The 19940-nt window shown below is 40.4% G+C and overlaps 1 protein-coding gene across 1 annotated transcript; it reads left to right on the top strand.

Moving 5' to 3' along the window:
* The first annotated feature begins 18008 nt into the window (after positions 1-18008).
* Positions 18009-19551, top strand: LOC126928960 (uncharacterized). The gene is made up of 2 exons (XM_050744918.1): positions 18009-18587; positions 18861-19551. The coding sequence occupies exons 1-2, from the start codon at positions 18046-18048 to the stop codon at positions 18898-18900; spliced, it is 582 nt and encodes a 193-aa protein (XP_050600875.1). The 5' UTR covers positions 18009-18045; the 3' UTR covers positions 18901-19551.
* Positions 19552-19940: the final 389 nt, after the last annotated feature.

The raw sequence follows: 19940 nt of genomic DNA, 5'->3' as shown, positions 1-19940 counted from the left end.
TCGAGGAGCAACTGGAATCCAGAGCAGCCCGAGGTTGCGTAAATTAATGAAGCAGCCGTGAAGCCTACAAACGACCCGGTAGCCCCGGCTGCAATTACGCTAATTCTTCGCGAGGAGGGGAGAGAATCGCGGAACGAAGTCGCACCACGTACACGGGCTGTTATTCGTTTACCCCAATTAAGTTAATCGTCGGTCGCCTCGGAAGCCTGTCCAAGGCGTCGTAACACAGGAAGCCAAGCGTATTGAAATTACGGTCGTTAATGGCGCGATCGGTGATTTTTCACCGTTATATGGCCAGGTAGCCGCGCTATGATTACCAATCTTCCCTTCTTCCTCTTTTATATTCTTTCTCCTTTGCTCTTTCACGATACGCGAAGCGAAGAGTGGTGTACATGTACGTAGAGAGGGGTCGGGGAAATTGATATGCCGCGTGGACGGGGCTGGTAGTTATTGTCATCTATGGTCGTTATCTGTACGTGAGCTGGAAGCGGAGGCCGGCTCCGTGAAATGTCTTCATGGTCTGTCATCAGTATCTCGTGTAAATTGCCGATGGACCTCATAAAAATTCCCGTTGCACGTACGCGTTGCACGCCGGGACGCGCGTGGACGTCTCGTGATCCGCCGCCGGTCTATCGTTTGACGGAAACACCATGAGATTTTATTATTGGACACGAATCTCTCTCGACAACCAAGACGGCACTTCGACGCGTGATCGAGGGTGCCGCGTTTCATGTGTAAGCCACTTCGGTTGCTTTGAAGGAATGTTAAGAATTTATGCGAAGGATGTCGTAATCTTTTCTATTTCGAGCCTCTCAAAAAATTCGTCGTATTTCTTCCTGTCCTATTTCTGAATAATTTCACAGAGATATTTAAATTGTGGATTTCACGTACTAGGAACTTCAGTTTGTTCGAAGAAATCTGTGGAATTTATGCGAGGGATGTGGTAATCCTTTCTTTTTGAAGGCTTTAAACAAGTTTGTCGTAATACCTTCTTCTTTGGTTCTTTTCGAAGAAGTTTTAGATTGTTTCGCGAAGATATTTAGGTTATGGATGTTAACAGAGAAGAACTCCGGTTATACATTAATGAAACAAACATTTTATTCGTTATCCTTCCCATAAATTTCATCGTTGAACCCTCTTTTAACAGTGCGGCTACTGTGCATCTAGATTCCACCTGGGTCCTATAATTCTATAAATTTCGAAAATACATTATATCGTCGTATTGTAGCTGATTTTCATCTATCATTCAAACTACTATCTTAATACGTTTCTTCTACCTTGACAAAACAGTAAGCGAGTTACTCTATCCATGTTTCTCAATAATATTACATTTACGCAATTTTTACGTATTATTTCATTACTGGATTTTTAATGGCTTAATAGAATGTTAAATGGAAATAGTCAATTAAGGTGAACGTAGATTAATGATCGTGGAACACGGAAAAAATGTTGTTTAGAGACCAGTCGACAAGTGTTCCGGCGTTTAGTATTCATTTATAACTGGCACAAATATGCTACCCAGTCGCATAGTTTCGTAGTATTTCACGTGGAGATCGTAAAATTATTGCGGCGTAGACATACTATCTGGCGACGGTTCGAGTAATTTCAAATTATTGGCTTCGCTGGTCATTAATGACGAGGTAGCCGCGTAATAGAGTCTGTCATTTGGCCGTTTCGAAAGCAAGAACACGGCTTAGTTTCGCGTATAGCTCGAAACCAAATCACGGGTTGCGAGTAATTTGAAATTATGCATCGTCTAAATCGGTTATTTTCAAAACCGAGAATTCACGTGCTGTTCGTAAACCGGGGTCGCGCGCGGGGGACTCTCTCGTGAAATGTTGGGGACGTGCACGTATAAATTCCCGCCGTAATTGCGACGCGACAACCGTTCGTAAATAGAAAGACCAGAACGTGGACCTAGAAAATGGGCGTGGTGATTTTTTATTAAAAGCACGAAACGACCAGCAACGCACCGCGATATTTATTCGCTCGTTTAGCTTAACGAGCGGAACCCTATCCTGCTGACCGTTTGTACACAATTTGTACCGACGATATTCGACCAATCAATGAAAATCACGGCACACAATCATGCAGGATAAACATTTAACATTTCAAACCCGATTTGAAACTGAATTATTTCATATAGAATTTTTAAGTTATACAAATGTTTGAAACAATCAAACTTCAGTTTGTTAATGCTACAAACATAGAACTCTACTATATAGAACTCTTTATATTAATCTATTTGAATGAACGTTATTGTATGAATTATTAATCTATAATTTGTATATAGATATACAGAGATGTATGACTATAATTACAGCGATATTACGAAAAGAATTGGTATGCGTGTAATCGTATTTTTGCTTTAATAAAAATGCAATATTAATATTGGCAAAAAATTGTGTACATTATTAATCATTGTAAAATGAACAATATGCAATCATTTTGATGGTTTTAGTATTCTATATTTTACAATTTCGGTTTCTTCATTCGTCTGAACTTTGAAGACATTGAATTTATTTCTCCCTAAAGTTATATATATAATTTCGAGTAATCGTATATCATTGAATAAATAACCAACGTTTCTGTACAAATGATATATTAAAAACATCCAACATTAGTTATCACATTCGCAATTATATCTGTAGCGTATTCTTTGTTGGTAATTTTATCAGTAACTTGAAATTAACAATATAAATGTAAATAATTATTTTTCATATTTCTATAAATTTTCCACTGAAGACTTTTCGAAAATAACCCAATTCTAAGCTAACTCTTATTTTACAGAATACCAAATTTAAATTTTGATTAAAAATGTTTAACATTTAAACAACGTTTCTTTCGATCGACATATTTCACCTTAATTGGCTCTTCTCCACTTCTTCGCTTCACGAAGACTCAAGAACCTGTCTCTACCTATTCCTAATCTCTGAACGCAATTAAGACCGCGACCAAGCGTGAGCAGCAAGCAACAAGACGACAAAGACAAAGTAATATCCGGCTGATTAGACGTTCCTCGAGGGTAGAAACAGGTGGTGTGACCGGCTATATGAAAGGCTTCCATCGGGCAAGACAGGAAGCGAGCAACGAAGCGTGGCGGATTTCACAATCAGCAGCGTCTGCTTTCTTATCGTTCGCTCGACGATCCATCCTTCCGTGGAATCCGTGATTACGCCGCGAGTTTTGCGCTGCCGATTACCGAGCGCGGCAATTTCCAAGGCCGGCCATTCGCGTGCATTAGCGACGACGCGGTTCGTGATAATTTGCTGGCCCGTTTTACCAAGAGAAGAGGAAAGACGAGGCAAATGAATAGAAGAAGAAAAAAGAGAGAAGAGGAAGAGGTACGTAGGAACTTAGTAACGAAACCTCTTTCTATATGGATACGTTGTTTGGTGATTAAAATCCAGATCCTAATTGCCTGTTCGATAATTAAACCGCGTAAACCAGACGCGAAAGAGAATAGTCTATTAAAGGATTAGCTCGAGAAGCGATTTCTTGCGGCGATAGCCTGGAAGGTTGGGTTCGACTTGGAAAAAATCGATTACCGAGGAAATTGTAACATGGTTTAACTACTTTAAAAAAGTATTTTAAGAAAGGAAAATAGGATTTAATTATTTCTTGCAGCTGCCTCAGATTTTTATTCCTATTTTCAAAATTACTATATTATTATTTTCTTCGTTTTAAAGTTGAATGGGTTAATTAAATATTCGTGTCTCTGTGTTGGCTAATCTTAAAAGAAAAGAGAAAAAAATGGCCATTAGTTCCACAGGATATGAAATAGAGTGAGCGGTAATGGAAAGATCGGAGAATATAATAAAATTTGTCAGCCCAAAGATCGCTTTCAAGGAATGATAGTTGCATTTGCAATAAGTAATGGAATATTTCTTTTCTTATTCGTTAAATCAACTAAGATTCTAAATAAAAAACAGCAAATTCAAATTTAATATCCTGTAAATAGAAACCATACAAAGCAAGTTTGCCAAAGAGTGCTTTAAAATTTATCACCAAATTATACAGATTATCTAAAATCACTTTCCACGCCATCCAAGCGAAACGAGAAAAAGAGACGAGCACCACCAACCCTGGGAATTACAGAGAGTTTTACAGGGAGACACGCAGGATTCACGGACGTTACATTGAAATAATTTCAGCGAAATTTACGACTCGGGAAAAATACAAACGACTCAGCTAATTTCATTCTATCCTCCGCCTGTAAATTATCCCCGGACACAATAACCGGCGACCGAACGCTTGCGTACCACTTCGCGTTCCAACGAACCTCCTCTCCTCTCTCGCAAAAATAATATATTATATCGCCACTCGGCGAAAGTAATATTCTAATGCGACGGGCTCGTGGTAGGGCTACGAGACGCGCCATTCAACCCTGCTGCGTCCTTTACATCTTTTTCCAACGTTAGAAGATCCATTAAGTTTGAGAAAAATATGACACAATTGTTATTGATATCCTTGATTTATTTTTTCGATTTCATATACACTCATATAAGATTTCTGAAATCATTAACCGTTCAAAATTACTGCCAAAGGAAATCACGTTATAAGGATATTTCAAATGATATTTTAATATCTTTGGTAGTTTTAAGATTACGGATAGGGTAGGGAAGCACCTGCTTAACTTGAAAATCAAATAAAAAACAATTTTGATATTATACGATTAATTGGTAACTGGCGAACTTTATTGGAAAATGTGATTTATGGAGCTTTTCTTGATATTAAAATAAAATTCGTATGGGGTAAATGTTTAGCCACAATAGTCTATAGGGATTTACAATCTTTTCATGTATTTAAATAATCGAACAAGGTTGAAACACAAGAATTTAAAGAGCAGGCTTAAATCGTCGTGATTTACGTGATTCTCTCGCGAGAAACTAGAAACGTATCGTCATGGTGACGAGATAGGAGATGAGCAAAAGAGGTGGTGCGTGTCCTCGACGGGGCTATTCCATTTCTTCTCTGCAATTTCCAATAAATCTTTTGTCCGCGAGACACGCGTTCGCTCGTATCTGGGGGATCGGTTGGAGAAAGAGAGAAGTGAAATCTGGGGAAGAGATTGCGTCTCCGACTACCCGCTGAGAAGGGAGATTTAAGGTCCCCTAACCCCGAAAATTCGCGACGGCCTACGCGACCAGCACGGCATTATATTTTCATTTGCGCGAGACTCGAGAACGGCTACGGACAATCGCCGCTTAATTTGCTAACGATTGCAGTTGCCTTGCTGTGCAGGTTAAGGCGCTGTGCTGCTGCAACTTCTGACTTCTGGGTTGGGTGGACTTGGAAATTAGAGTTACAGAATGATTAGGCGATAATAGGGGATGATCTTGGTGTGAAGAATGGATGCACGTTGAATTGAAACGTTGGTAAATTGAAACTTCAAGATTGCGAGACTAAAAGATCTAAGTTGGAAAAGATAATGCTGGAAAATAGGATTGAAGGTATAAAATTGTAAAGAGTATCGTTAAAAAAGATATAAATAAAAGATTTGATTAAAATGAGACCGAAAAAATGATATTATTATTTTGCCATATTCCCATTTCATGATCGATAATTTTAACGGACGAAAAAATCGATACCGAACTACTAATCTTCATAAAGTTGTTGTCAATAAGTTCTTCTACTTGGAAATTGTAACAATGGAATCGTTTTGATACATTGTGTTAATTTTCAGCGCCACTCAATTACAATCCAGCGGTTTTTCCGCACGCCTGTAACGCAATAGAATTGAGAATAACGCGGAAACCGGGTTGGTAGATTGATGAAATTGCCTCAGAAAGTGATTTTATTTCGATAATTCGCTATAAATACGTTTCAACGGCTACAGCGTGGCTCGACGCGACGGCTCGAAATTGAATTTAAGTTTCATTTAGGGGCCAAAAACTGTCGCCACGCGATTACTCGTTTCACTCTATCCATCGTTGGTCAACCCAGTTCCGTTTCACCTTTTAATCCGTCCAACCTGCGCTCATTTATATTCAAATGTATGTATAATTTATAACATGTCACTCCTATAAATTCCTTTCTTTCTATCGTTTCATTCCCATTAAATGGAATTCTCGATATATGCCTGTTTTAATTAATTAACGATAAATGAAACTTATGCATAGTATATCTCTTCGTTCTTTTTCCTCAATTTTTAAGTTCTAATTGAGATAGTGTAATATAAATACTTATCTGGCATTCGTGATTTTTCTGATATCGTTAATAGAAGAGCACTCGGGAAAACATGATACGTTACCACATTTTTCGTGTTTTATGATAGACTATTTTTAAAAGTCCATACGCCGTCAATCAGTTCTGTCAATATTATCAGATCTCCCTTTTAACCTAGTTTTTACAGCTTGTTTTCTCCTTCATATTACAATATTCTTTGTTAAATACCAAACAGTATTAAAATCAGAAAATCAATAGGAGTGCATTTACTACGTTTATGCGTGGTCTACAACTATAATAATTACACTATACATGAATTTTAATAAATTTAAGGAATAGATGAATAAAACGAGCCGATGCTTCCGCTCTCCACATATTATCACAAAGATGTTCCAGCGTTCGGAAACCATTCAAAGACACACGATTCGAAAAGAAGCCCGAAGTCTTCAGGGAAATAAATACTAAACACGGTTTCCTTCTTGCTTCACCCCTATTTCTCTTCATGCCACACCCTGTAGTATCCTGAATATCCAATCGAGAAGAATTCCCCGTGCCAAGGACATCTATCTTCCCAGCTTCATTTCACACGCGCGGAAACAATAAAACGATAAAGCTGTCCGCGAAGAAAATTCCTGTGGTCAGTCTCCATTGAATCGTTCCACTCTCAGACGCAAGTTTCTTAGCTGCAATTTTCGCGTAAAGTCCAAGCAGGAAGCGAGCTAAGAGAAACGAGGAGATGAGAGAAAGGGACAGATAATCTGAGGGAAATGGGTTTATTATGCTCCGGGACATAAAGTCGTGGCCGCCTCGTCGAGGAGGACCGAGCGAACGAAGTTTGAACGTTAAGAAACTCATAATCAGAGTGGAAGCGGCGGAAGCCGCGAGTGGTAGCGGCAAGACAAACACGGCCACGAATGAGATTTCGATTAAATTTAAGAGGGCCACCTTATATTGCGCGCTGCTACGAATCGCCAACTTTCTTAATGCCGGACCGAGGATATATCACGGCTACCGACGTTCATTTTGTATACAATGACTTTTGAAATTGCTCTGAGTCGCGTCTTCGACTGGTAGATACATTTAAAGCAACGATAGAGGGATCGAAACGAGATCCGGACGCTTTTAATTGGAACCTTGACGAAATTTCTTGAAACGACCAGGTTCTTTTCCATGATTATTGAAATGCACTAAAGTTGAAAGGTATCCGCACACTCATCCTTATCAAGCTATACGTCAACTATAATATAAGATTATGGAAAAATCAAATTCCAATGATTTTATTCTTTAGAATCACTCCATAGTAACTTACGATAGTAAGCTTATTACAGGCCTATTATATTGATTTTTTAAAATAATTTTCAGTTTTTCACTATTATTATTTACTATTATTATCTATTACTATTTCCTTAATTATTAATTTCTGACTATTTAAAAGTAATTATAATTTATGTAATAATAAAAGCGATATTTTTAATTCTCACTATTGTTATAGAACTGTTTTATCACTTGACAAGCCTTTAGTACCACACGGAATTTTTCATCATTAATTACGAGACAGATTATGAAGGGTCTCTTAGACTTACGTATAGATTTCTCGTGTAACTTTATGTTTAGAAAAATATCTTATTAAAAATAAGTGTGCAGGTACATTTGAGCGGTAGCATACCACACACAATAGTAGAAATGGCTGTTCAAGGGGCGACGTTGTTAAACACAACAAGGGTGTAATGTTTCCGATATGAGAATTCTGGATGGATACGCATGGGGGAGAACACGAGGTTGATTGTTGCGTGAAACGCTTGTGAATTCAAGGTTCCCATTGACCCGCTCGTTTAGACGCGATTATGAGGTTTCGAGTAATTATAGTTTAGACTATTGTGAGTATGTTTGTTAAAATAATTGAGATTTGGATATGCTTGTTGTAAAAAGGGATTGGCAATGCATGGTATAGAAAGTATTCCTACGTAAGCTTAAATGGAGCAGAAGTTCAAAACGTGTTTTCAAGTCTCGATAGTTTTCTATTGTGTTTAATTGCTATGTGAATTAAAGTGTACAGAACTGGATGAAACTTTACTGCCGGAAAAAACAATCCCGTTGGCCCGTATTAAACTTCCAATCAATCCACAAGCTGAATACACCGACATAACCAACTCACCCTCTTTCAACCAAATCGCCAAACGAACCGAATTCACGTGCAATTCGCGCGTGGTTTACATCCGTTCGAATCAGAGTTGATATTCGAGAAACGTGTGATAATTCTGTATAACTATCGTTCATCCTGGCGTATGAGGGACGTTGTAAAATCGGCTACGAATTAAAATTTCAAGGGTCGGAGTAGATGAATATAGTAATATTTATTTATTATACGCATTTATGCAATTTTGTATTTTTAGAAATAAAACAAAAAATTAAGTGCTAGACAGAAATTTGTTTTACTTAATTATAAATATTATTGTTGTGATTATTTTAATAGACGGATATATATTTGTTCACTGCAGAGCACAAATTCTTTATAACAATATTACGAACGAAAATTAAAATTAAAGATAATACAATAACGGAATGAAAGCAGGACAGTTGTTGAAAAGTTTCTCAACAAATAACGAGAGAGACGCATCTTAAAAGCCAGAGGCAACAACAGATTTTTTGAACATATTGACAAGACCCGAGAAAAAGTGAGATTTATCGCATGTTCTAGTAATGGGGTCGCAAAACTTCGGATGGTTTCAATCAGAAGTCAATACGAAAACTCGGACGACTACATACAAAACGAGAACACGCGTTAGGATTAACTAGCTGCAGCAGGGGAAGATTATCAGTAACATTATTCAAAATTCTGAAGAGAAGAAGAAGATCTGCAACTCTTCTCTTATTTTCCAGTGTTGGCATTCTCTCGTTAAGAAGAACGTGATTGTAATTGTGATTTGGCATATGCGTTAAACATCCATACAGACGAGAAATTGATCGATACAGGGATTCCATATGACATTCGCATGTTTCAAATGTGGCAGTACCAATGCGTTGAAAAGAGTGTTGAGAGCAAGCGGACTGTTGTAAAGAACAGTTTGTAGTAGTAGATAATCCTCAAGTCACGCACGCTATCTATTGTTTCACATAATAACTATTATTGTAAGAAGTATCATTATACGAAATATTATTATACTTCTACCTAGCTCTTAGCTCTTTATTGCATTCATAAAAATGCAAATTTGCATAAATACGTTATGCATGAAAACCACGAGATTGAAACGTTTCTCTGGAGCCATTGGCACGACAGTGATCCTCGAGAAGTCAGCCATGCGGACGTTGTTCGTCACGTCGCTCGTAATTGCGACGATAATCGTTGTCGAAGGCTGTCGAGTCGTGGAAACTTCCTCTAATGGTTCGCTGCAACGGTTGACCGACAATGGGGGCCCGTTAAAACCGCCCTGGAGGGGCACACGTCTATCCTTGTCGCGAAGTGCACATCCTCGAGAGGTGGAACGAGAAACAGCCACCAAGAACGGGTTGGAGTGAGAACGATTCGGAAACGCGATCGTAGCAGAAGCTTTTACCGTCTGAAGAAGACACGAAAGGTGGGAGGAACCGGTCTTTCGTACATAGCGGCATTATTCTTTCAAGGGGCTTGCAAACCGACGCGCTCCCATCGTCGAGCTTTTACAGGCCGGCACTCGACGAGTCGAATAGAAATACCACGCGTCTCGATTGCGCAAGATGAAAAGCGTACTCTGGTCTCTTCAGGAACGAATTGCTGTTGATGATCGCGAGGATCGAAGGTCTAACAGAAAGTGGGGTGATTCGATGAGATTCGAGATTCGAGGAGAAATGTGTCGAACAGCTTCACAAGTTATATCGTGAGGTAGAGGTTTGAATTCTTGTTCTTTATTCGGTATGTTAGGCAGTTGGGTATGTCAGGCGGATGATTATAGCGTTTATGAGTCTGTTTACTCGTAAAGAACTGGTACGGTTATGTGTGTACAGCTTCGCTCATAAATATTCGGACACCTGGTGGTCTCGTATAAAATGTAATAAGTTGAGACAAATTATTAGAGAGATGACTAAAAATTGGTTACAAGCTTGTATACATACGAGAAAGTAATTTAATACGTGTAATAAAAATTTGGAAAAGTAATTTTTTAAGAATCGTAGACATACGATAAATTAACGGATTATAGGAATGGATTATTAGGATAAGATAGAAGTTGTTTTCCAATGTTAATGTAGAAATGAAAACCCATAAATTAATATTTCTCCGCATAGTAACAAGTAACCTACATTAAAAAAAAATACCAAAACGAATGACCATAATTTTCCTCCTAACATCTGACATTCTACCTACATCAGTATCTTTTATTTAAAACAACGCTAACATCTCCCAACTCTTTCATCAATCAGTTGCCCATTTAACTTTCTATTCACGTACAGAAGACCATGAAAACATTCATTCTCACCCCGTGTAACGAGCTAGGTAATAGCTGTTATATGCTAATAGAATGGAAACGATAATAGATATTCTATTACGAGGATATCCAGCGCGCGTGACAAATAGCGTGTCCAAGGAGTGCAGCTCGTGCAATTACCGCGTCGGCGTTCTCTTTCGTTTCCCTGTCCAGCGAACTCGGGAGCCAGAGGTGTCCGTGGGAGGACACGCCGTGGGTCCGGGGGAAAAGCGACGGTTTTATTGAATGAGAAAGAACACTTTCTGCCGCTAAATCACGCCGCGGGTAGTCCCGGTTGTCCCGACCGGAAGGGGCCTCATAACTTCACGCAGCTAGCCACCCTTTCTCCGGCACCCCTTTTTACCTCGAAACCTGCGACCTTGCCCTTCCCATTTTCTCAGCGCCGCCGGAACCGTCGAGCACATGAAATATTAACCTCCGTCGCTATTCCGGATGTCGAGCAGCGAGAGAGAAAGAGAAAGGGGAGGAGAAAAAAAGAAATGGAGGTGGAGAAAGATGGAGGTGAAAGAATGGCTGGTACTCGCTGGAATCAACAATTTTCATCGTCACCCAACTGCAAATTGAAGCGTGGTTAATGGTGCATTTGCAGGCTGCGCTGGATCTAATGCAAAATTCAGAACCAATTCGCAGATCCATCGATAGAAACGCATTAACCATGGAAGGTTTTAGAATCGTTATTCTTGAATTTTATTAAAATTGAATATATGTATGATCGTAGAGGTTCTTCGAAATGGGGCTTTCAGAAAGGCTTTTAAATAGAAGTAGACACTTTATCCGTTTTTCTTGTAACTACATGTCATTCCTTTTCTTTATTTATTCTACTGAATATTACAGTCGTAAGTATGTTAACTAGGTAAATATGGAGTCCTTGTTTGACCGCTTATCAAAAAGTTATATCTGATATATTTGCCTATTTTCCAATTGAGACTAAGAATTAATTAACATAGACATTATTGTACTTATGTAAAATGTGTATCAATCAAAGTTTACTGTAATACTACAACTACCAGAGCTATCAAAATAACCAACCCGTGATTTCTTTACAGGAGTGTATACAGTGATTTATATAGACTCATAACGAGGTGCTTTTGATAATTTGCATGAAATGAAACGTATGTATAAATATAAAACTGCTGCTTGATTTTCAATCTCGTTTCTAATATCGCAAGACTGGCGTCCCTCTGATATCGCCTTGTTCCTCGTTATATACCTTATTATATAATGTTAATACTAGTTTCTCTTACTAATTTAAACCTTAATACGGACATTATTTGATTTATTTTTACAACAAGTGAGATACTCTATTCATCCGTTAGATTCTAACGTTATATTCGACAACTATCGTCGAGGTACTAAACCAACCTAAGCACTCTGCACACAAACTTCGAGCCACTGCATAACTCTCTCAACATTGATACTCAAAACTTTCTTACTTCCGCAGCAATGGCCAGTCGAAACCTTTCGATTCGACTGGAGGCGTTTCGAAAGAGAGTAACGTTCAAGTTTCGAACGGCAACGATAAAATTTCCGCGCGAGAAACCCACCCCTCCCTTGGTTGGACGGTTACTCGTGGTCCAGGGAGCTTCGATGCTCCCCGAAGTTGGCCGTAATGCGGCCATTCCGACGGCGAAATATGACGTCCGCCGGGGGACCTCGACTCGGCCTGAACGAGCAGGGTTACACCAGCCGCGACCCCACTGGGTAGTTCGCTCAAATTGCATTTAAATTTGCAAGCCTCGGCCCGGCGAGCGCAGAAGTCATTAGTTCCCTTTAGTAGCGACGAATATCGTTATCGTTCTGTTATTAACCCTCGGATCGGAGCAAAGCTCGATGCCTGAATTACTTTCGATATGCCTATCGCGATATTTCGCTGGTTTTAGGAAGGTCAGGCCGGGTGAAGATTTATTAGCGACACCGACATATGGTCGTTTTTATGGAGATATATTGTATTTTATAATAGATTTATAATGGTAATTAAAGGGAACGCCATTCGTTTCCTCTGCAAAATGAATGTCAAGTTGACAGCGTCAAGATATATTTGCGGTCGAAATCTGGCGTCTCTCAATTATTTGGAGAGAAGATTGACGAAATTAATTGGGCAACGAGTGATGGAAAATGGATCGTGACGTTTCAGACGCACTCATGGTGAGAGATGGCAAACTGTGTTACGTTACAGTGAGGGGGGATGATATATTCAGTGGGAATAATTGTTATATTTTTGTAATTGACAGTCTCTTTTACCTAATTACGAATGTACATATCAACTACAATGTAACAGACTCCGGCTCTTAATTCTTTTGTTACTCAGAAGACACGTATGGAGTTTACGATTTTCCAAAAACTATGTTACGAAATAATTAACTTTACTTTATCTTAATTTTTCAACTGCATAATGTTGAACTTCCTCCCTTCCTTCTAAAAAAACATGATTTACCTGAATAACAAAATGCTATAGAATAACCATAAATTCCAAGTGAGTTTTTAAGATTTTACATATTTTTAACATCGTTACGATTCTCTATATACTTTCCAATATGGTTTCTAAACGATCCATTCATTTCACGAACAGAGCTTAAAACTGGAAAATAGAAAAACTCCTCCCATGATATGCGTAGATCATGAGAGTAACTCTAAATTTAATTACTTCTCACAGATGAGAGTTACACAAATGTTTTCCAACAATCAACAGCTCCTACCGTCCCAAACTCATCCTCACACTACGTTCACCATTATATCTTAGAAAAACTCATTTATTTCTATGGAAATTCTGTTCTTTCGTTTCAAATACCTGCATCCCATGGAAGCATCCGCGCATCTTCGAATTTCCTGACGGAAGTGGGTTCGTCTCGGGACGGAACACAGTTCGGTCTTTCATTTTCAAGCCGAAGGAAGCGACAACCAGCGAGAGAGTGAGAGAAAGAGAGAGAAGCGAAGGGCACGGTTGGGTGGCTCGGTCAAGTTGCAATTAAATCGGCGGGCTTCCCTTCCGCGTGACGTGGGCGTTGGGGTGGGCGCGCAGCCAGGTAGCACCCTCGGGGCTTGCAAATAAGGTTAGTTAGCGGCAACGCGTGTATAATTGGGGCGCCAACGCCGTCAAAACAACGAGGCCTCTCGCACGTCCTACGGCCAAGTTATAATGAACAGGGTGCGAACCGCGCGAGCTCGTCGTCTTGTCTCCCGCGCGCGGCTTTCGAGCCCCGAAGGAAACGACGAACGACGACCACGACGACGACGCGCACGCGTCCGTCGAGTAGATACGGAAACGGTGCGACGCGTGCAACGCGCTTAATCGACCAACTTTATCAAACTTCGCGGGCAAGTTCCGTTTCTACGAGCTAGCGACTATAATAGACGCGGGAAGAAGCTGGGGCTGGGAAAAAAGAAAAAGCCTCGGGATTCTGCGTAGGCTGTAACGAATGCTTCTCGACTAGCTGATAAGACATTAGAGACGTTTTTCGTAGTTATAATAGAGATTTTATCAACAAGCAATATGATTGTAGAGTATTAATTAATTCCCATAGAGTCTGTTCCTATGGTCTCATGGAAATGATCAATTGTATGTACATTTGCATGCTTTTCATGTCGTAAATTTGTGTTATTTTTTCAGACATATACCAGGTTCAATTAATATAAGATTTGATGCCACGAATATTTTTGGAATTAACAATCCTTCCAAATGTAAACTTTCGTGGCTGATTGTACTATAAGTTTGTCTTGTAGGTTCACTCAACTCTAAGTTTACATAATTATGCATTCAGGGATGACGCAGTATACAATCGTACATTTAAAATTCAAATTTATTATCGAAACTCTTCTTCTCTGAATTGCTATTCACATTATATTAATCCATGAACAATTATGGTTCGACAAGGAAGTATTTCCTTACTCACACGATTGCTGCTCTGACAAAGTATTGCCGCTTACTACGGTGACAGACTGTACACGTTTGCAGGAAGGAGAGAAGGTAGCGCCAGGCAATTACGCAATAAAGCGGCGCGTATTGTAGACAGCGTCGAGTACGCGCGTGACCCGTGACTCGAATGACAATTCCAGCTACACGGCCTCCGCGCAATCCCACGTTAAACGGCGGACTTCCGATTAGGTCGATTTTTATGCCGGTAAGACGTCGAGTACGTCCGGTGCCATTTGCTCGAATCAACCACGGTTGACGACCGCTTCGCGTAATTTTCTTCTAGCCGATCATTGACATGAGAAAGAATATTAATTAAATCAGCTTCAGTGTTCTTATATACGGTGATACGAAAATAAAGAAACTTTGAAAATAAACCGTGAAATTTCTCTCGAGAATTTCTTTCCTTCGAATTTTAACTTTCACTGAAGAAAGTTTAAAATATTTAAATTAACGAATGATAGTATAATGTAGTAGAGACATTAATAAGTATTCCAGGATTTTTTCCACCTTTTCGATTTTTTGAAGGTCGAGAATTGTGGGGAGGTAGGCTCAAATATAAACCACCTACTGTGCCTATGAAGTGTGCAAATATACGTTTGCTTATGAAGAATTAAAAACAAAATGAAAATTATAAAAGAAGATATCGCACATGAGTTGTATGAACTGTAATCAAGTAGTATTATTAATTATAGAATAATAAAATAATAGAATTATTTGCATAGCACCATACCGTATAACACAAACTCGAACTACGACAAATTGCTACAACTTGCATAGGCATATATACCCACTGAAGCTACCAATTCCCTTCCACCCTGTCAACCGCCTAATTCCACGCAACACAATCTACCTCTACTTAAAACTTCCTCCAAATTTCCGCTTCCATCAGGTACGACCCCTACGAAGTCGTCTGCTTCACGGTTCACCGTAGCACGAGAACATCAATTCCGCTCGCGATAAGCACGAATTAAGACGCCACCCGTAGTACTTTATTCGCCGATACAAAGTTCCAGGTTGGCTAAAGAACAAGAGAGCGAAAGGGGGAGGGGGTGAACATTTGAGACGTAGCCGTAGAGTTTTCGCTTTATTTCACGGCCGTCTTCTCGATCGCGACAGGGTGGAAGAGGGTGGTTCACCCCTTCGAGACTGGATTGACACTTTAATGAACGAGGGAGAGAGAGAGAGAGAGAGAAAGAGAGAGAAACACTATCAAGTCTGTATCGACTGTTGCGAAAGCGAAAGCAGCGAAGAATGTAGGGTGGCGTTTCGAAGAAGGGTGGACAAGGGGGTGGAGAAGCTGGGCAGGAAATCGAGCGACCCCCGAGAGGCGATAATGTCGAGTGCCATGCCGCGTAATTGCCTTCGTTTCGAGTCGACCTCCGTGAGCGCCACGGAAGAGCAAAGACCCGGGCTAAATGGAAGCCGGGATAACCTCGGGGAAACTAACTTATTACGTCGGGAAAGAAACGAATCGGCTCGACTCTAAGGTCTTCTCTTCTCGATCCTCTTGTTCGACGTCCGTGTGGGACCGAACCGGGAATGCTCGAGATAACGAACCGTAGAACCGTTTCCCGCTGCTTGTTGGATGAATTCTAATTTAATCATTCGATGATAAATCGACGTCGCTGATTTGGATAGCTCGCGGAGTTTCTATTTTCGACTCATTAAAACTGCTTTTTAAATATCTTTTAACGACAGAAGAGATATTCAATTATGTAATTAGATTTTACTAAAACACCTTACATATTCCAAATCTCACCAGTTTGATTATAAAAAATCCGAAAATTCTTGCCTAAGATAAAAATCTTAAAATACTTATGATGCAGGAGAGGTCAAAATTTCTTAGATTTTATGAAAGCCCAGAATTCTCGAGAAATTAGACTTGAATATAAATCACCGAAAAACGAAAGAAAAATTGCAAAAGAAGGTTTATGGGTTGCGTGAACTGCGAGTGCGTTACTTCTACTATATCTTCTCTGTGTCGTGCGAGACCAAAATCTCTAAATTCTCGTCCAAGCTAACGATCCCAAAATTCAATTCATCGACGCATCCTCATTTCCCGATACCATGCTCGTATCCACGAAACTTCCGTTTCACTAGTAGAAACACAGGCAATCCAAGCGAAACTACAAATCGCATCAGCGTTACTTGACTTCACAGGGTAGCTCCTCCGAATCCAACGCCACGTATACATATACCGTTCGCCAACCAGATCTGTCATACACGCGGCGTTGGTCGATTGTTTGTTTGGCTTACGGCTCAGCTCTTAAGCTTCCTTACGCGCGTGGTATTAAGAGCGTCGCGTGTTCGTCCGTGATCCTTTTTCGTAGATGCGTACTCGTGAAGCTCGACCGTCTCTCGAGAGGATTGCGGCTCTCCTGTTCCTGCTTCCTTCTCCTTTGTGTCTGTTGGCTCCTCTTTCGCCGCCTAGCGCTTCCTCACGTTCCACTCGAAACTCTCTAGACGATGCTGTCCGACCGAAAAATAGAGGAAAAGAAAAGAAACGGCCAAAAGAAACACAAGAGATCGCTTTGCCGACGAGTCACATGCATTCACCCCGTGTAGCCCGCGTGTTTACCAGCCTAGCAGCATCCTGGAAATCGTGGATCTTCCGATTCCAACTCTCTGTTCCTGTATCTCTCTGTTTCTATCCGTTGCTGGAGACTTGTCTGATGTACGATGTGTTTCCGTTAGCTCTTGGCTCGATAAGTATCTCGATCCGTGGCCACGCGTATGCCTTCGAGAACGGTCAATAGCGAGGGCTGGTTACTTTGGTATTCAACGTAACCTCGCCGAGAGTAGAAACTACGCGTCGAAAAGCTGCAATGAAAAGGAGCCGCGGATGGGCGAACGGTGAATGGAAGACGCACGCCGGATCACGTAACCGAGAATTACGTACTGTGTTACTTATCTCGATTCCCCGGCACTCAGCGTACTGCGAACACGAACACCCGCCTCCTTGCTGCGCCTTTCAATGGGGATCTTTTTCTTTTCTCTGAACGAAGGCTGCGAAACACTACCCGCAGCTAGGCGTCTTGCACGAATAGCGCCCCCGTGTCTGTTAAAGGCAACGCCGACTGTTACAGAGATTGTAATCGAGATGAGTGGACCCTCGGATGATTCGGTGTCTGGAGGGACTTTCTATAAGAGGCAAGTTTTTCGAAATATTGAACTGATTTAATTTTTTGATGCAGAATGTGTGTATGTGTATATGCGCATGCAATACTGAGAGCTGGTCTAGAATTTCTCAATCGAGTAGGTTATTTAATATAAGAAGAATTATAATACGTACGTTTTATTTCATTTCATTTTCGTGTTTATAAATTCTAATACGAAATGAAGATCAAGCGAAAGCTGCTTTAATGCTTCCACATTGGAAAACTAAAAGAAGTATCAAAAGGAATTGTGTGATTTTCATATCAGAATTCTCTACAGACCTACAACAATGAAAAAGAAAAATTGCAATCTCTAAAATATCAATGTTCACAATATGGCAAAGTATAGATGAAAAATTTAACCACACTATCGCGTTTGAGTAAATCGATCCTCGAGCCCGCGACCCCTAAGACCTGCTTCTGGCCGATTCAATATAGCGATTTCCCAAGGCCCGGTGCTCCACAACAAAATCGAGGAGAGTACAAACAGCTGAAAGCGGAGGACAATGAGGCCGACGCCGCGAGGATCAATCGAAAAGAATCGAGGGCGCGCGGGAGGGTCGTCAAAGGAGGTCGTCGAAATAAGCCTAGCGAAGCAGTCGGGGGATCATTATATGCACAAAAGAGGCAGTGTTCGGGGCCGGAATTTTCCAAGAGTCGATTCGCAAAGAAGAAACGCTACGGTTGCAGAAAACCTACCCTCTTCCCACTACTCTTACAGAAGAAGAATCTTCGGTTTCTCTTCGCTGGTGTAGGCTTCAGGGAAGAAATCAGAAGGACTATGACGAATCGATCGAGGGAAAGAGAGACGGAACCAGCACTCGTCCGTCCACCAGCTCTCGCGGATTTCAATCGGCTCCGCGAGCGGACCAGGAGACGTCGAAACGATTTGTAAGCTGATTTTAATGTCGCGTTTACAGACCCCCGTAGGGAGTTTTCTCCACCTTCCACCCCCTTCGCCACCCTCTAACAGTCGTCGTCCTAGTCGGCAGATTTTCGAGGGGCTGCAAATCCCCCGTTTCCTCCTCGAAACTTCGCGTCGTCACGTCTCGAAAAATTCTGTCGTTCCACCCCCATGTTTTTCGCCCTGTCATCCGACTTGCTGTTTCGCTTCTTTTTCTTCCTCTTTCACTTTTTTCTTTATAATAATAAATCACGTTTCAGGCTATTCTTGCTACACCTTCGTATAGCGTGTGGTCATTAAGGGAAGAGAAAGGGTCATTAAGCGAGGGGTAATGAATGCAGAACAGAAGGATTGATTCCTGGTGGCGGAAGGGCGACTAACGCGCCTTGGTCAGAAATTGTCCTCTCACTTCCGCCGCCACGGCTAGTTTGCTCGCGCCACGGGAAGGATCCACGTTAAGCCCACGCCAGCTGGACGGTAATGACGACGACATTAGGGGATCACCGGGTTTATTAGACGCCGTACCACAAGCCTGTACGAGTAAATTGAATAATTTTTGCCCCCGAGCTCTCTGCACGTGCGGATCTGCGCTCTATGCCTTTAGAATTTTGATAAAGTGGATGGATACTATGTTTAATGAAATTATTTAAAATATTCGCCTCTATTATTTAATATATAAAACTTTCTTTCTTCAATTTGATTCTCAATTTGATTTCAATTTCATTCAAAATTTTTAATGACGAAATATTCAACGTTACTTTACTCAAAAATTAACATCAAATTTTTGTCGCGTTTCAACAGACCTTCGTTCTTTATACAAGATCGTTAATGAATGGTCCAATAATTTTCACATAAATTTTCGATACATCAGAACAAATTTCTATCAGGTTTTCATTACTTTAACTCTGTTTATGAAAGTATGAGTTTGCATAAATATGCCGCAGTTGTACTTGTCTGATCAAATCAAATATACCATATTTACAATAAATGATGATATTACTTCTTCCTCTATTTTTATTGTATATTGAATTTCCACTCGTAGGAAGAGAATTAATTGTCGATGTAATAACTATTTTCAATATATACATTCCCCTTTTGATATCAAATAGGTACAAAGTGAGGAACTCGAAATTAAATAGATGTGACAGGTTTCGTTCTTCAATATTCTTATTAAAACACTGTCGCGGCGCCATAAACGAATATCAAATTTTCGCGAAGCCATACGAAGGTTAATATTCGCACTTCCCTGTTCATTTTAATTAATCGTCGCGTAATTTAGCGTCGACGGTAGTCGACTGCAATTTCATCAAACAACATCGCGAGAGATCGTCAGAGCTTTT

The sequence above is a fragment of the Bombus affinis genome, chromosome 2, assembly GCF_024516045.1.
Source record: "Bombus affinis isolate iyBomAffi1 chromosome 2, iyBomAffi1.2, whole genome shotgun sequence".
Taxonomy (NCBI): Eukaryota; Metazoa; Arthropoda; class Insecta; order Hymenoptera; family Apidae; genus Bombus; species Bombus affinis.
Note: the sequence above shows the minus strand (reverse complement) of the source record. Positions and strands in the feature narration are given on the sequence as shown.